Genomic DNA, 17,095 nt, shown 5'->3' with positions numbered 1-17,095 from the left:
ACTTTACATCTATCCTCACAACAGCTCTGGAAGGTAGATGAGGAAATTGGGCCCTCTGCCTGGATTGAAACTAACTGCCTCTGTATCCTTGCTGCGTTGTGCAAAGCCATCCTCCCTTTGTCGTCTGTTCCATGACTCATGATCGTTTTTAAGCAAAGCCTGGACTTTGGAGGATGATGGAGAGGGGATCTTGACATTTCCTTGGTTTTTGAAGTCTCTTTAGGACTCATTGAAACTTTGCAACTCTGCTGTTCTGAGACTCCTGGGTCACCCCCAGACCAGATGGGAATTTCAACTTTGTTAAAAGCTGTTCTTCCTCAGAATGCTTACCTATGACAGAGGAAACCCTAAGCACCCTCTCCAGTTCCCAAGCTCTTAGCATGGTCTCAGCCCTTATTCACCAAAGGACACCAGGTTCATTGTTCTATTTAGGCTACCTCTAGAACTCAAGGGAAGGAGAAAAAAAATCAAGTCTTGAAGTGTCCCTGTCCTGTTGACCACCCTATTCTGCTGGTCTCCTGAAGTTACAGAGTCAAGGGAATGTATCTTCTGAAACCCTCAGTTCTAACCATTTGCTTTTCCACATGGCATCTTTGGCCAGTGGTTTCTGAGTGAGCAGGGATGTACTAGAGCCAACTCACACTGTCCTGAGAGAGAGCCAAATATTACGTGTTCAGCGGGAGCATTCACACCTTGGGAATGACCGAAGCTTGATTTGTTGTTGTGTTGCTATTCACTCTTGAGAAAATGATACAGAAAATATTAATAGATTGATCTCAAAAGTGTTGTGCATGCTCTTTCTGGTTCAACATTTACCAGCATATCACAGGCATGTGTACCTAGAGGTGTGCAAGACATTCTACTGGGACACTTGAAGAGAACATTAGACTGGGGGTGACATGTTGGCCAGCCTCCCTATTGCCATGCCCTTCTCCCCACACCCCCTGGGTTGGGAGTCTCACCCTTCAGAGCCTGTGCCCACCATTCTGACATCAGACAAATGTCAAGAAACGTGGAATTAAGGGAGAAACATGAAACAAGTCTGGAAAAGGAGGCTGGAGGCAGAATGAAGTGGCTTCACAGCCAGACTGAGTTTGGAATTTTATCCTTTGGGAAAATTATAAAGGGAAGGGAAAAAGTCCAACCTGTGCTTTATAAAGATTTTGATAGCTCTGCAGAGAGTGGATTGAAGAAGGGAGACCAGTTAGGAGACTGTTGTAACCATCCAAGTGAGAGGGGATGGAGGCCTGAGTTAAGGCAGTGCCTGCGTGGGAATGTACTCTAGAAATGTTGAGAGAACTGTCAAGACTGGGAATCTGGTTATGGAGGGGAAGAGAAAGAGATTGGCTAACTGGTTTCTATTTGGGGCATGTTAAGTTTGAGATGTCCATGGCCAATCCTGGTGAAGTTGCTCAGCAGCTATTGGTCACTTGGGACTGGATTTCAGGAAAGACATTGGCTATATTCTCCTGGATATATGGCTATACCTTCCTCACCTGTAGACACTAGATTTGGGGGATGTGTTAAAGAGGAAAGGAGCGGGAAGAAAACATCCCCTTCATAAGTTTTCTTATGAAGGACAAATATTCTAATTTCTTTCAACTTGCTTTCATATAACATGGACCCAGGCCCTTCACCATCCTAGTTATCCCATTTCAACCTGTCCAATGACTTTCCTAAAATGGGATGCCCAAAATTGTGACTCTAGGCAGGACAGAGCAAAGCAGAACAACTGCCACCCCACCCTTATTCATGGATGCTCTGAATGCCTCAATGTTCCTTAATTCATCTTAGTTTTCTTGGCTAAAATATCATACTCTTGACTCTCAGTGAGCCTAAAGCCCTCTAAAATCTACAGTTTTTTTAAAAAATAAACTGCTCTCTCTATAGCAAGTCTTCCTCCTTCTTACTCTTGTGAGGTTGACATTTTGAGCTTGTGTATAAAACATTGTATTTCTTCCTCTTCAATTTCAGCCTTTTAGATTTAGCCTATGTTCCTTCTTAAGCCTATGATGATCTTTTGGGATGAGAACTCCTTCATTTGGTGAGCCAGCTCTCCCTCCCACCTTCATGACATTGGTAGCTTTGCCAACAGCCTGATCTCACATCCTTTCCTTTTTCCAATGCAGTGTCTGACTAATCACCATGGCTACCTGGGCAATGCTCAGATCGGGACTGGAGTGGGAGAGGTTGTAAGTCTGTGCCTTACCTCCAGGTGCCCATTTTCTGCTGCGTCATGGAGAGGGGTCCCTCCCCAGTGATCTCGGATTATCTGGGTCCCCATCAGGAGAAGCCGGTCCAGAATGGGAGCATGACCACCTCTTGCTGCAAAGTGGAGCACCGAAGCTCCCTCATCATCTCGAGCCATCAGGCCAATGTCTGTGAATGTGACCTAAGAGGAAGGAGGAATGGGCATGAGCAGAAGGAATCCCTCCTCTCCTAAAGCCTACCTTGAATCCTTGGCCATGCAGCCCTTCAGCACCCCAGAGGCCCAGCCATCCAGCCCATCTAGTGACACTGAAGCCAAGGGAAGGCTTCTGTCTCGACCCACTGGATTTCACCATCAGGTCATCATTAGGGAATAACCTTCTGGGCAGCTCATATGCCCAACCCCATTACTCATGCTCGAAAATGGACTTTCTTGCAGGTCAGCCTGGAAACCTGGGCCCAGAGCTCCATCGTGCATGTAGCTCATCTGATCGCACATGACCCTTGTCATGGTGTTCCATACACAGCTTCACAGCAAACCCAGGGGCTAAAAAAGAAGGGTAATTGAGCTATGAGATTCATCCCTAGCAATGCAGGAGAGAGAGAGGATGATCTGGATTCTCTGACGCATCCTGTGATCCTGGGCTAGGCACATCCCCTGTGAGGGTCCCAGGCAGTTCCCTAAGATTATCACATAAAGGACACAAGGAGAGAGACTTTTCTCCCCAGGGAGCTCCCCATCCTGACAATATCACAGGCTGGGACCAATTTCAGATTTCCCCCAGCACCACCAGAACCTAAGTGGCCCAATCATAAGTACAGAGCATTTGAGAATATGCGCTCCTAGCGAGCCTGGACTTATGATCTTTCTTTGAATCTCCAGGGCTTAGCACAGTGCTGAACCTCCAGTAAGTGGATCCAAGTTTCGGGGAGGCAGATCCCTCTGCAAACACAGAGAGGAGACCCTCAGAGACCAAATTGGGAATTGGAGAACCAAAGAGAGAGGGATTTTTCTTCCTGACCTGGACATCAAGAGATCCTCGATGACATTTGGCATGGACACAAAGGTTTCAAGGAGAGGCTGGGAGTGCATGTCCAGAGAAAGAGACAGAGAGACAGAGACAGAGAGAGAACAGTGGAGATTTGTGTTGAATGCAGCCGGACTCCCTCTGAACACTGGTGCCTTCCTGCATGTAGGCAGGCACCGGCATACAGAAGTGTGGGCATATCTAAGTGGTGGCGAACCTCCTGCTGCCTAGAAATTCATGTAGATGAGAAAATGCCACTTATGCCCTTCCCTTTCTGTCCACTAAACACTGGACTCTAATCCAAAGTGTTTTCTGTTCTTAAAAAGTTACTCACAACTTTTGGTTTAATTGTACTTTAAGACCAGCTTGTTCTGGACCTCCCCCCAAAATGAATAAGTTCTGTCTGTTCCTGATAGTCTGATTAGTTACTGAAGCTACTAGTTAATAAATGAGAGGCCGCGAGAAAGGAGGCAGTGAATGACTTGGAGATTTTTTTTTTAAGGATCGGGCTGGATTTTCTCTTATAACACCTGAACGAGAACATCAATGATTTTTTGTTTATTAATATCTAATAAACTTTCTAAAGCAGAATGAAACAGTATCTGGGTGTCTTTCCCATCCCCTCCCTCTAGACAAAATGAGTGTGAGTGCATTTTAGGGTCAGTTTGAAGCGGAGGAAGGGAGGCTGGGTGAGTAAAAACTCCCTCTGTGTCTCAGGGAACTGACTCACTCAGTTGTTCTTTAGGAAAGCTGATCTGCTCCTGAGTGGGAGAAGAAGGGGGAGCAGAGATTTTCACTGAGGAAAAATGAACCCCAAGAATAGGGCTGGGAGGGAGGAGCTCTGACGACATTCACACTGGGGAAAGAGAGAGCAGCTAGTTTGCCTGTGATGTGAACCACCTCCAAATCCAACACCTCCTTCAAAGGCTACATAAGCAGTTGAATGTTGTTAACTGATTGGATAATTTATTTTCATTCTGGGACTCTAATATAAGTGCCATCCATAGATGGGAAAGGTAACACTGGGTTCACTCCTGGACTCTTTCCACCAGTGCAAATGGCAACCCATCCATGCCTTGTCATCCTGTGGGACTCTTCTCCCGGTAATTCTCCAGAAATGATTTCCCAGAAGCCTTAGCTCTTCCTCTGGATTTTTGCACTTGGCTTGGGAACCAGTGCAGGCTTCAGACTGTCCACTTGTTTGTTACCTGTCCACCTCTCCTCCTCCCTCCTTCTTGTCCTTCTTGGCCCCTTCTTTAACAAGCACCAAGCTGGGCTGTACAGTAGCCTGCTGGGCCCCACCCAAGAACCAATATTCAAAACTAGACAGCCTGGCCCCTGCTATGTTAACTTCCTGGGTGGGTATCTGATAGGACCTTGCTCGTTTCAGGATTATACCTCTTAAAAGTTCATGGGGAGGTTCTGTCACACACAGTGGAGAAGTGTGTTTTTGTGCACTGTTTCCCAGCAAGGAACTATAATTAATCTCCTCAAGATAAGTGGCCAAATTTATACAAGACAGAAATTCACTGACATAGAATCTTTAACTCTGGGACATCTTAGAGCTGTCCAAAAAATGGTGTGGCCTGCTTCAAGAGATGGGGGGAAGGATCCCCCTTTTTGGAGGTCTTTAAGCAGAGGCTGCTGGGCAACATGTCCTGTGAGGATGCCTTTGTATCTGTGATGGAGTAGACAACTGCCAAGGTCCCTTATAACTTGTATTCAGTGATTCTGGGTGTTGCAGGCTCTACTATAGTCTTCCTCCTCCTCCTCCTTCTCCTTCTCCTCCTCCTCCTCCTTCTTCCTCTTCTTCCTTTCTTTTCCCTCTAGCCATGCAGAGCCCACTACTTCCCAAGGCAGCCCATTCCATTGGTAGGTGGCTGTACTTATCAGTACAGTTTGTTCTCCTGACATTGAGCTGAAATCTCTCCTGCCCCCTCTACCCCACCCTTGGCACTGAGCAGAGCAGGATCTAATCCCTCTTCCACAGTTTCCCAATGTTTTCTTAACTACCAGCATATCTTTATCATAATTCTCTTTTTAAAACCTACGTCAGAGGACTTAGAGCTGGAAATGACCTTAGAAATAATTCACTCATAGATCTACTCCAATCCCTTGTTTTACAGAGGGAGAAAATGAGACCTAGCGAGGGGAAGAGACTCACCCAAGGTCTCATACTTGGTAAACAAACCGAGGGCCCCTGATTCGAATTTGAGCTCTTTTCCCACTGAGCCACTCTGCCTCTCAGATCACCCTTCTTACTTTATCTCACATGGGGATCCAGAGCTTCCCTGTCACCCTCTCCCTCCTTTCCTCAGTATCCCAAGCTGACCATTTCCTTACCAACCAGACCACAAGAGAATAGTGGCCACTTCGGGCAGCTGCATGCAGCACAGTCATGCCATCATGGGCCCACAAGTGTACATCAGCCCCACAGTCCTTCACTAGGAACTGGACAATGTGTAAGTGGCCTTCCTGGCAGGCCAGGTAGAGAGGGGAGGCTCCACTTTGAGTTTGCCTGTTTATACACCTGCATAGAGAGATGGGAGAGAGAAGGGAGAGTCATCCAAACATGTAATCCTTCCATTAGGGTTTTAGCACTCCATGAAAATAAGCCTGGTGGAGGAGTCAGTTAAAGCCAGGAATTGGCTTAGCTAGGTTTGTTTTTCCATACGAGTTGGGAACCTTGCCAATTTTCCTTTCTGTTCGATGCCTCTAAAAGGCTTAGCTGAGTGGAACCCACCCTACTATATAAATGTCATGGATATTATTGTATTATATAAAACGAAAAGTGAAGAATTCAGAGAGCCCGGGAAAACTTATATGAACTGATACAGGGTAAAGTAAGTAGAAGCAGGAAACAAAATCTATACAATGAATTCAACAATGTTTATGGTAGGAACAAAATACCAAAACTGAACCTTGTACCATTACAATGACTAAACTTGGCCCTGAAGGAAAAGATTAAAGACTCAACCTCTGTCCTTTTGCTGGAGAGATGGTGGAGTCTGAGTGTGGACAACGTCCTATACTGTCAGCCTGGGATGAGGGATGTACTGGTTAGTTTTGCTGAACTGTTCTTTTTCTTTGTCTTTCATTCTTTATTATAAGATCTGATTCTCTGGGTAGGGGTGGGAGATGGAATATACATGGAGGTGTAAATGTCATAAAAATAAAATATATCAATAAAAATTTTAAAAAGAAAAAGATGGATTTCCCCTCTCTACCCCTCCGCCCCATCAAATTAGTAAAAATGGAGATATTCAATGTTGGAGACACTAGAGAAGTTGTGAATTGGTCCAAACATTCTGGAAAACAGTTGAGGATTATCCAATCCAGTCCAAGTGTTTATTTATGTCTACTATATATATGAAGCAAGGGGCAATGTTAGTGGAGAAAAAGGCAACCAAGAAGCAGGATGATCTGTATTCAAGTCCCATTTCTGACACATACTAGCCATGTCATCATAGGCAAGTCACTTAACCTTCCAATACCCAGGGTGATTCTCTGGGAGTATAAGTTTACAGAAGAGTACAGATCTGCAGCCAAGGTGTGAGTTTGCACACCAAGAGTTTCCCTCAGGGAACTTACAGTCTGCTGGGGATGGGATGGAGTTTGTTTTATGTGGAAAAGAGTCACAAAATTGCTTACATCCTTTGACCTAGAGCTCCCATTTCTAGGACCATACTCCAAGGTCGCTAATGGCAAGAAGACTTATGTACAAAAAAAATATTTATAGCAGCAACATTTGTGATCAAAAGCAGGAAACTGAGGCTCAGAGACTGCTATTGTGGAACAAAGTGGGGTGTGGCTATAGGCTACTGAAAGTGAAGGCAGTGCCCTTGGGTTCAAGTCTTAACTCAGTCATTGATTCCCTATGGTGACCTTGGACAAGTATCTCCATTTTTCTGAACCTCAGCTCCCTCATCCGTAAAATGGGAGTGATGTTTGTTCAACCACCTTCCAAGACTTTTGTGAGGATCAAATAAGATTGTGTGTGGGAGAATTTCATGAGCTTTAAAGAGCTGCAGAAATATCGGCTGTAATTATATTTCAGAAGCCGGTACGAATGTGCACTTATGTTAATTTTCACTGCTAACTGCATTCTTCATCCTCCCTCCCTCCCTCCCTACCTTCTTCCCTCCTTCCCTCTTTTCTCTCTCCCTCTCTCCTTCCCTTTCTGCCTGCTTCCTTTCCTTCCTTCCTTCCTTCCTCCTTTCTTCCTTCCTCCCTCCCTTCCTTCCTTCCTTCCTTCCTTCCTTCCTTCCTTCCTTCCTTCCTTCCTTCCTTTCTTCCTTCCTTCCTTCCTTCCTTCCTTCCTTCCTTCCTTCCTTCCTTCCTTCCTTCCTTCCTTTCTTCCTTCCTTCCTTCCTTCCTTCCTCCCTTCCTTCCTTCCTTTCTTTCTCTTTCTTTCTTCCTTCCTTCCTTCCTTCCTTCCTTCCTTCCTTCCTTCCTTCCTTCCTCCTTTCTTCCTTCCTCCCTCCCTCCCTCCCTTCCTTCCTCCCTCCCTTCCTTCCTCCTTTCTTCCTTCCTTCCTTCCTTCCTTTCTTTCTCTTCCTTCCTTCCTTCCTTCCTTCCTTCCTTCCTTCCTTCCTTCCTTCAGACAACAGATACCCAGGACACTCTCAGGTCTACACTCAAAGCCTTTCCTTCTTGGAAAGATCCCCCAGCTTGAGTCCCATTGTCAGCCTTGGAGAATCCAATGGAGAAATAGCTTAAGATCTGTATGTCACTGGCGTACAAAGGTATGCACCATCAGCACATTGATGAACTGAAGGCGGGACATTGTAGCTCTTGGGAATGTGTACGCATGTATGTGCATATTTTACTTTTACATAATACTTTACGACAATAATGAATCATAGGAAGCATTTTATGGCGCAGAGAAAGTTGGGTTTGGAGCCAGAAGACCCAGTTTCAAAACCTGGCTCCACTATCCACACCCCGTAGTAATGGGAGCACTCATGGTCCCTCTCTGGACCTCAGTTAAAACGAAATGAGGTGATCACACTAGACGGTCTTCGAGGTCCTTCCCAACTTTAAATCTGCTGCAATGAACTTTCCATCTTCTCCTTCCTTTCAGAAAGTTGTGAAGAAGAGGGAGAGAGGGAGAAAGGGAAGGAGAGCACCGGAGAGCTATCCCCAGAGAGCTGGTGGTGGGAAGCAGAGGGGAGGAGGCATGGGAGACAAACTTCTTTCACAGCCTGGTCGCTGGATGTGGAGACTGATTCTGAGTCTTCAATCTGTTCACTTGAAAGCATTTTCCAGCGTCCCTTACTGTATGTGATGTGTGATGTGTGCATGTACGCATGTGTGCGTGTGTAATTGTGTGTGTGTGTGTTCGACCCTGTGCTGGGATGAGGTACTAGGAATGGGAAAAGCTAAGTGTAGAAGGGAGACCTGGAGGACTGGAAGCCAGGCTTCTAGGAGAGTCACTTTGGTAAAGGGGAAGGAGACCTGGGTTCAAATTACCTATGTGACCTTGAGCAAGTCACTTCCTGGCCTCAGTTTCCCCAGCTGTAAAGACAGCCTCAGAGGTCCCTTTCAGGCTTACACTTTGGATCTTATGATCAAACACCTCTAAGTAGCCAAAAAGGTTAGAATTGAGCAGGTCTAAATTTCACAATCATCTGAGAAGGTAATTTTTTTCACCTTTTATTTATTTTATTCTTCTAGAAATTGTGAATGTCAAATATAATCATTTCTAAGATAAAAGAAACATTCTAGGTACCTTTGTTGCTTGCGGGTTTGTACAGCAGCTCATTTCAGAAGTTTGGAGTTAAATGTGATGGGGCACATCCACTCTGCTCAGTACTATCAGCATCTAATGGTGTTGTCAAAAAACTAACATAGAATTTCTAAAGACTACTCCTAAAGCCCCGCAAGATGGTGGCCAGGCTTCATTTGGATAAATTCTAGGTCACTCAACTCTAGAGAAAACAGACCCGCCTGCTACTTCTTCTGTAATAATTCAGTGGCTCTGTTCTAAATACTGAAAGCCTGGAGGGAAGGAAGATATATGTCTTTTTCAGAAAGCTATTAAAGGGGAAAAACTCTTATTTTTAAAATTATATCATAGAACAAACAGCCCAAACCATGAAACCTTTCTTTTTTTGCCCATTGAAACAAGCTGATATTCTGAGAAATTAGTGGGCAGAATACAGGAATGTTACTGGGAGAAATAAGGTAATATTGGAGTGCACCAATATTCATTGACAGAGAAAGAGAAATCTACTTGAATAATTAGATGGTCATTTATTTAGAGGAAACATGGCATAGAGATGGACTGATGAACCTGAAGGTAAGAAATCTGTATTCAAAACCCAACACTAGGACTTACTGGTTGTTTGTCCTTAGGCAAGTCTTTGATTTTATTCTTTCGATTTCTGCATCTGTATAATAGGTATGATAATACCTACCTTACAGAATAGACATGAAGAAGGTGATTTTTTTTTAAGGAATCTTATTATGTCCTGAAATTTTCCTAGGAAGTTTTTCATTCTGTCAGATGCCCTCCCAAATCTCCATCCTATCCCTCCAAAGCTGCTTAAATCCTGCTCTTCCCCTCCCAGAGGATATGGGGGTCATCCATTCAAAGGAACCATCTCTCTGCTCATTTTGGATGTGCCAATCTTCAGCTAATGAAGGGTCCAATTTCTTGAAGGCCTGCCTGCTTCCCAAGTCACTCATTTTCCCACCTTGATAATATTCATCAAGAATCCCATATCTCTGGCACCTTTACATCTGATCCAGTTCTAAATCTATGACTCTGCTATGAGTCACAGTGTCTAACCTCCGGGCCATTCCAAGAAGATGAGCACAGTGATCTTGCTCTGTTTGCCCAAGAAGCATTGCATTTCTTCTGAGGCATTGAATCCCACACAGGGATTGGAGGAGGGGTTGCCTGGCAACCACTGAGGAAAGATGCTGCCTTACACCAAAGTCATAAGCCTTGCTAGGGCTTCTTCTGATCTGGTAAAGCTATACTGAAGTAGCCCAGCTTCTTTGCAGAGCCACATAGTACAGAGGATAAAAAGTCTTGGACTTTGACTTCCTTGGAGTCAGAAAGACCTGAGTTAAAATCTGTCCTTAGATATTTACTAGCTACGTGACTCTGAGCAAGTTACCTTATCTGTCTGCATCTCAAATTCCTCATCTGTAAAATGAGGGTGAGAGGATATGATTTAATGGCCTCTAAAATTCCTGTGATCCTATAAAACTAGTTTACATTGTTTTCCCTAATTCCAGGGCCCCTGGGATTCTCTCACTCCTCCCAGCTCTCCAACAAATGATGCGTACCCTTGTTAATCCTTTTACCCATCAGGTATGATCTGGCTCCCCCTTTCTGCTACTCTCCCATCCAGGGCAAGATAAAGGATCTCTCTACATAGATCTTTAGGACACAGTCCTGAGCCAAGTGGTCACCCTTCCTATGGTCCTTTGGAGTTGCTCACCTATTGTCTGCAGCGACCAGCAGCTTCAGGCAGGTCAGATTCCCCTTGACTGCAGCATAGTGTATAGGAAGTGCTCCCTCCAAGGTCTCCAGGGAGACATCACAGCCCTCCTGGACCAGCCACTCTACCAAAACGGGGTGCCCAAAGCGAGCTGCAAGGTGCAGTGGGGAGACTCCTGACACATCTTGATCCTGGAGAGAAAGAGAGAGCAAGGTGGATATCCCATATCAACACCAACTAACTTGGGTTGAGTAGCTAATATCCTCTGGACAAGTCTGGTCTTAATTTTAGTTTGTGAGTTACCTAGACAGTGTAGAAGTGATTATGAATCAGTACTGCACAGATTCCTGTGCTAATAAAAGAGCTACTCTCCATCTATCTGATCTTGATTCCCACCATTAGGAGATTCATTTGTTTGGTTTAATTCCCCTATAAATATACAAATCCTTTTGAGAGAGATTAACATTTTAAACCTTGATATTAACTAGCACTCTAGGGGCAATTTTGACTGTTGGTTGAGAGTGAAGCCCTATGTGAATAGGTCAAGGAACTGCATTTGAGAAGAGGTGAGACTCTCAGGAGAGGGAAAGGGGCTGACAAGGGATATAGGAAGGAATAGAAACCAACCTTCACCTCCTTCCCAGTTTTGTGGAGACTGGCTGGATTTTAGATGATAAAGCAATGGTTAATTTAGGCTAAGGAGACCCAGAAGAAGCATCATATGGATAATCCAAAGAAACAGAAGAAAAGTTCAACCGTCCATGAAAGACTCCTGACTCCCTGGGATGCCATCTTCCTGTCTTCCAGTCTCCTTATTGGACCTCCATTTGCACAGAGCCCATTGATTCCTAATTGCAAAGGATCACAAGATTTTAGAGTGGGAAGAGATCTTTCTTAGTCTCTCTCCAATGTGAGCAAGGATTTTCTCAGCTATATTCCCAAAAAGTGGTCTCCCAACATCTATGTGATGACCTTCAGGGATGGGAAAACTGCTAACTCTTGTGTGTGAGGCATCACACTCAACTTGAATTAGTAAACTGTCTTTCCTTTCATGAATCTCTCTCTCTGCAACTATTCCCTTCCCCTAATCCCTAATATGATTCCAAGGTCTGTCCTCTTGGGCCAAGCAGAAAAGGGCTAATCCTTCCACCTGCTGGCCATTCAAATATTTGAAGGCAGCTCTCATATCATTCATTATTCTTCTTGTCAAACTCAACATCACAACTTTCTCCAATTGATCTTTATGAGGCGTTCTGTTTGGGCCTCTCACTGTCCCAGCTTCTCTTCTCTGGGTGCTCCCCCTATCCCCAGCTCACCAATAGCTTTCCTAAAATCAGGCCTACACAACTGAACACACTACAACAATGTGGTGCACTTGGCCGCACCTGGAGAATAACGTGAAAATGCGTGAAGCCAGCCCTTCCTGATTCTGCCAGGTTTCAGGGGCCTCTCTCTTTCCTGAAACTGCTTTGTGTTCATCTATCCATTTACCTTCTGCATTCCTTCAGCAGAATGTAAGCTTCCTGAGGCCAGGGACCATTTTTCACATCTGCCTTTGTTTCCCAAGTGTATCACATGGCATGCTACACCTTTTTGGATTTTGTTGTTTTCAAGAGAAAAAACATAATTTGTTCTGAAACTTTGATTTCAATGACAGAGTTAGTTGGTCAGTAAGTATTTATTAATTACCTACTATGTGCTAGGCACCTGAATAAGTGTCAGGAAAACCAATAAATTAAAAAACAATCCCTGGTCTTAAGGAGCTTACATTTTTAATGGGCAAGAGAATGCATATATGTTATGTACACGCAAGATATATCATATACGTACAAGGCACATGCAAGATGTATCACATACGTACATGGTATGAACAAGATGTGTCACGTATATACAAGGTACATACAAGATGTATCACATACATTCTAAGTACATATAGGGTGTATTGCATTCATACTAGGTACATACAAAATGTATAGAGGAGACAGAAAGTCATCTCAGATGGGAAGGTATTAGCCAGAGAGAAAGGTGAAGCAGAGAAAAGGTGTCCTGCAGAAGGTGAGATTTGGGTTGAGTCTTGAAGAAGTAGTGGAAGATGAAGGGTGGGGGTAAGGAAGGAGAGCCTTCCAAGCATGGAAGGCAGCCAGTGTAAAGGCCCAGAGATAGGAGATGTTCTGTCTGAAGCACTACAAGTAGGCCAGTGTCTCTAGACAGCAGAGTCTCAGATAAAGTGTAAGAATACTGGAAAGGTAGGAAGGTGGTGAGTCATGAAGAGCTCAATGTCAAATAGGAGTTTGTCATTGATCCTGGAAAAAATAGAAAGCCCCTGAAGGTCCCTGAGCAGGAGGGATGACATGGCCAGACCCAGACTCTAGAAAAATCCCCTCAGTGGCTGAGCAGAGACTGAGTTGGCAGGGAGAGGGCCAGGGGCTGGGAGACTAGTTAAAAGGCTATTGCTTTAGTCCAGGGATGAAGTGATAAGGGCCTGACCTGGGGTCATGGCTGGGGAGTTGAGAAAATGGGATGTGCACAAGAAATACTGTGAAGGTAGAAATGATAAGCCTTGGTGTTGAATTAGCCTGGATTGGGTTGAACATGTGAGGTGAATGAAAGTGAAGAGTAAAGAATTAGCCCCAGGCTGTGAGCCTGGGTAGCTGAAAGAATGTAAGGCCTCAGTGGTCATAGGGAAGTTTAGAAGAGGGAAGGTTTGGATAGAAAGAGAGGGTTCTGTTTTGGACATGGTGAGACTGAGATGTCTATGGGACATCCCGTTCAAACTATCCAAGAGACAAAGGGTGATGATACTGGTAGCTCATCGGGTGAGAGACTAGAGCTGGATGTATAAATCAGTGAGTCAAGGGTATGGAAAGCATCATCGGGCCTTTTATTAGGTTATGAGATCACTAAGTGAACAAGTCAGTCACCAAGCCTTCATTTGTTAGGCATCTACTATATGTCAGGCATCATGCTAAGCACTGGAAATAGAAAGACAATCAAAAAGCAGTCCCTTCTCTCAAAAAGCTCCCGATCTAATGAGGGAGAGGCTACTGAGTCATAAGATGAGGCCCCAGGACAGAGCCTTAGGGGACATGGGAGCAGACACACCATGGGCTCAGGACCACAGGGGAGATGGAGTAGTCGGACATGCAGAAGGAGCAGCCAGCCAGAGTAGTGTATCAAGACGCAGAGAAGTGAGGGGGAGATTCCCAGAGAAAGTGGTTAGCAGACTCAAATGCTACAGAGAGAGGTCTAGAAAGGCTGAGGGAAAGGATTCAATTGAACAATGAAGAGTCACTGAGAAATTGGGAGACCGCTGTTTCAATTAAATGATGAGAGGAAGCCAGATTGGGGGCATGGGAGATTAGAAAATGGTAAGAAGAGAAAAAGGACAGTCAGAGAGCATCGGTTTTCTAAAAGAACTTAGCCAGGAATGAGAAGACAGGTCCGAGCTGATCGCTGATGGGGAGGGTTAGAACTGGAGAACTCTTGCTGTAGAAATCCCTCCATTAACCTCATCTCTAAGTCTTAGACATTTACCAAGGGCACTGAGCGGTTAAGAAGCTCTCACTTGAACATAGTCAGCTTGTGTCATAGGTGGGACTCGAACCCAAGGCCTCAGACTTCTGTAGCCCACTGTTGCACATGGTATTTTATTATTCAGTCATTTCTGCCTCTCTGTGATCTTATTTGGGATTTTCTTGACAGAATTACTGGAGTGGTTTGCCTTCTTCTCCAGCTCATTTTACAGATGAGGAAACTGAGGCAGAGTGAAGTGACTAGCCCAGGGTCCCACAGCCAGTAAGTATCAGACTAAATTTGAACTCAAGTCTTCCTGACTCCAAGTCCAGCTCTATTCAGTGTGGCACCTAGTGGCCCATAGTAAGCATAGCAAACATATAGTAGCATGTGTGCTAAATTGATTTCTTAACCAGGATGAAAGTATCTTTTCCTTCCAGGCCAAGCTTAGTCATTGTAATGATGCAAGGTTAGTTTTGGTATCTTGTTCTACCACAAACATTATTGAATTCCTTGTGTAGTGATTCTCTTGTCCTGAACACTAGGTTACATTGCCCTCAGATTTCTTTAGTTTTTTTGGCTGTCATGTCCACTAAATCCTCCCAGTTCTTTTTCCTTTTGTAGGTTTGATTGGGACTGGTACCAGTCTCCCAATTTTCCATCTAAGACAACGTTGTCAATTATCATCTGTGCCTTTGAAGGTTGGCCTCTGGAAACTAAAGTCAGGGTAGTTAGTTGGAGCTAGGAAAGTTTACTGTCCCCAAACCTGAACCCTCCTCGCCCCAGCATTCAATCCCTTTTCACCATCAGAAGGGCCTCTTGAGAACTGAGTGTTATCCCTCTCTGAACTGTCTAGGGAACCAGATCTGATCTCACCAGTATCTTGGCTTTGGAATCAAGATACACCCCGTTCTGCCAATGTCCTCTCACAGAGGCTAGAGTCTCTACTGAAAATCAATATTGCACTCTGGCTGATGCTTTCCTGGTACCCTCTCAGGGCAGAGCAGGAAGTGTATTAATCTCTACCATGAACATCCCGAAAACATGAGGTACTAGATAAATATTTCATGATTGGAGTTATCAAAATAAATTCTGAATTCCCTTCATAGAACCAAGGAACACTTCGAATGAGTAACACCAACTCCGAAAGCAGGAGGATTTCGTTCTAAACTAGAAAGTTTAGAGCATGATCCCCTTGTCTTCAGATTACCTATTTAGCCATGCATAGATAAGTTAACTAAACTCCCTCAAATGAAGGGTTACCACAATGTCATCCCACAACCACTGAGGTCCTCAGTGACCTTGGACAAATCACTTCTCTGGGATTATCACCTCCCTTTATTCCATCTACAACGTATTCATCTATTTCCCAAGAAATCTTCCCCAAAAGATTTTAAAATGATCGTAAAACTTTTTGTTTTAGGATTCTTTAGGACTCTAGTCACATAAAATGAGCCGCACACATGGCCAGTGGGATGAAGATGGAGACTAGATCAGTGCTTCTGCACCAGAAAAAGCCCTGGGCTCATTAAGCATTTAAAATCCCTTTTCTTTAGGCACCACTTTAATGGAGATATTACTTGCAGTTAATATTGACAGTATTTTAGTTTGCTCACCCTTTAAAGGGTTTCCCTTCTCGGAAGTCACTGAGACTAGGTCTGTCTTGCCATAATCATGGGATCAGAATATGAGGAGGTTACATCTTGGGTATTCTGTGGTTAAGAAATTAGGTTTTATATAGCACTTATTGTAGCATGCATAAAAACACTTAGGGAAACTGGCGCATCTTAAAATATATGTATTAGAGTCTTGACTGACTTCATTCTGTATCACTTTGTCCTAGTTTTCACAGATCTTTACAAAACCATCCCTTTCATCATTTCTTATGACATTATGTTTGCAGGCCAGAATTTGCTCAGCCAAGTGAGGCATACTCTCTTTCCTATTCCAGTTCTTTGTTCCCCTACACACACAGACACACACAGACACACACACACACACACACACACACACACACAGACAGACAGACAGACACACACACACACACACACACACACACACACACACACACCCCAGAAATAAAATGAACTAAATGGGAATTTGTTTTGCTTGACAAGGATTTTTCCCCAAAAAAACAAATGTTTATTAACTGAAAAAAAAATTAAAAATACTATAGGAAATAAGTACTCTAAAACATTAGAGACTGAACAACAGATTTTAAGTACACCTTGATCCCAAAATCTAAAGTACTATCATGAGAATTAGATCTGGAAAGGATCTTAGAATCTAACACTCCTATGAGAAGATTGAGACCTAGAGCCTTGACGGGAGTTGCTCAAGGTCACACACAGCCACTAAGTGATAGAGCTGGGATTTGTGTCTGGGTCTCTTGGATCTATATCAACACCATTTCAGATGGCTGAAGCATCCTAGATATATTTCCCATTTACTCAGATTTTTTTCTGAAATTTCAGCTAATATATTTTTGAAAGGGAAATGAGTAGGAACATCAGCCACATCCAAATGCCACCCATACCCCTCTGCCTGCTTGCCCTCTGGCCAACTGCCCCTGCCCTCTCATCTCATTCTCTCAGGTACCTGAGCACGGTAGCCCCCTTCTTGGACCAGCCAGTGCAGCTCAGTCAGGTGGCCCATGGCGGCTGCGTCATGTACTGGAGTCGCTCCGTTGTTAGCTCTCTGATTCCCTGGAACCTTGACCCGCTCTACCAGGAACTTCAGGCACTCTAGCTGGCCTGCTCTAGAGGCATGGTGCACCAACCCAGCTCCCAGAGAGTCTGTAACAGTCTGGTCCAGGACGCCATCCTCAAAGAGCTGTTTTAAAGTGGGCAAATCCCCATACTTGGCTGCCAAAAGTGCCCTTTGATCGCCCAT

General features: G+C 44.4%; 1 protein-coding gene across 1 annotated transcript in view; it reads right to left on the bottom strand.

Moving 5' to 3' along the window:
* Positions 1–17,095, bottom strand: part of ESPNL (espin like) — a 35,615-nt gene extending 18,520 nt beyond the window's left edge. Inside the window, exons 1-4 of the mRNA XM_072621541.1 lie at positions 16,802–17,095; positions 10,691–10,881; positions 5,580–5,766; positions 2,210–2,392 (exon numbers count right to left, since the gene is read on the bottom strand). Of these exons, the coding sequence (XP_072477642.1) occupies positions 2,210–2,392; positions 5,580–5,766; positions 10,691–10,881; positions 16,802–17,095 (855 nt within the window). The remainder of the gene's footprint in view (positions 1–2,209; positions 2,393–5,579; positions 5,767–10,690; positions 10,882–16,801) is intronic.

Source organism: Notamacropus eugenii, chromosome 6, assembly GCF_028372415.1.
Source record: "Notamacropus eugenii isolate mMacEug1 chromosome 6, mMacEug1.pri_v2, whole genome shotgun sequence".
NCBI classification, from domain to species: domain Eukaryota; kingdom Metazoa; phylum Chordata; class Mammalia; order Diprotodontia; family Macropodidae; genus Notamacropus; species Notamacropus eugenii.
This window is presented reverse-complemented; position numbering and strand designations above follow the sequence as displayed.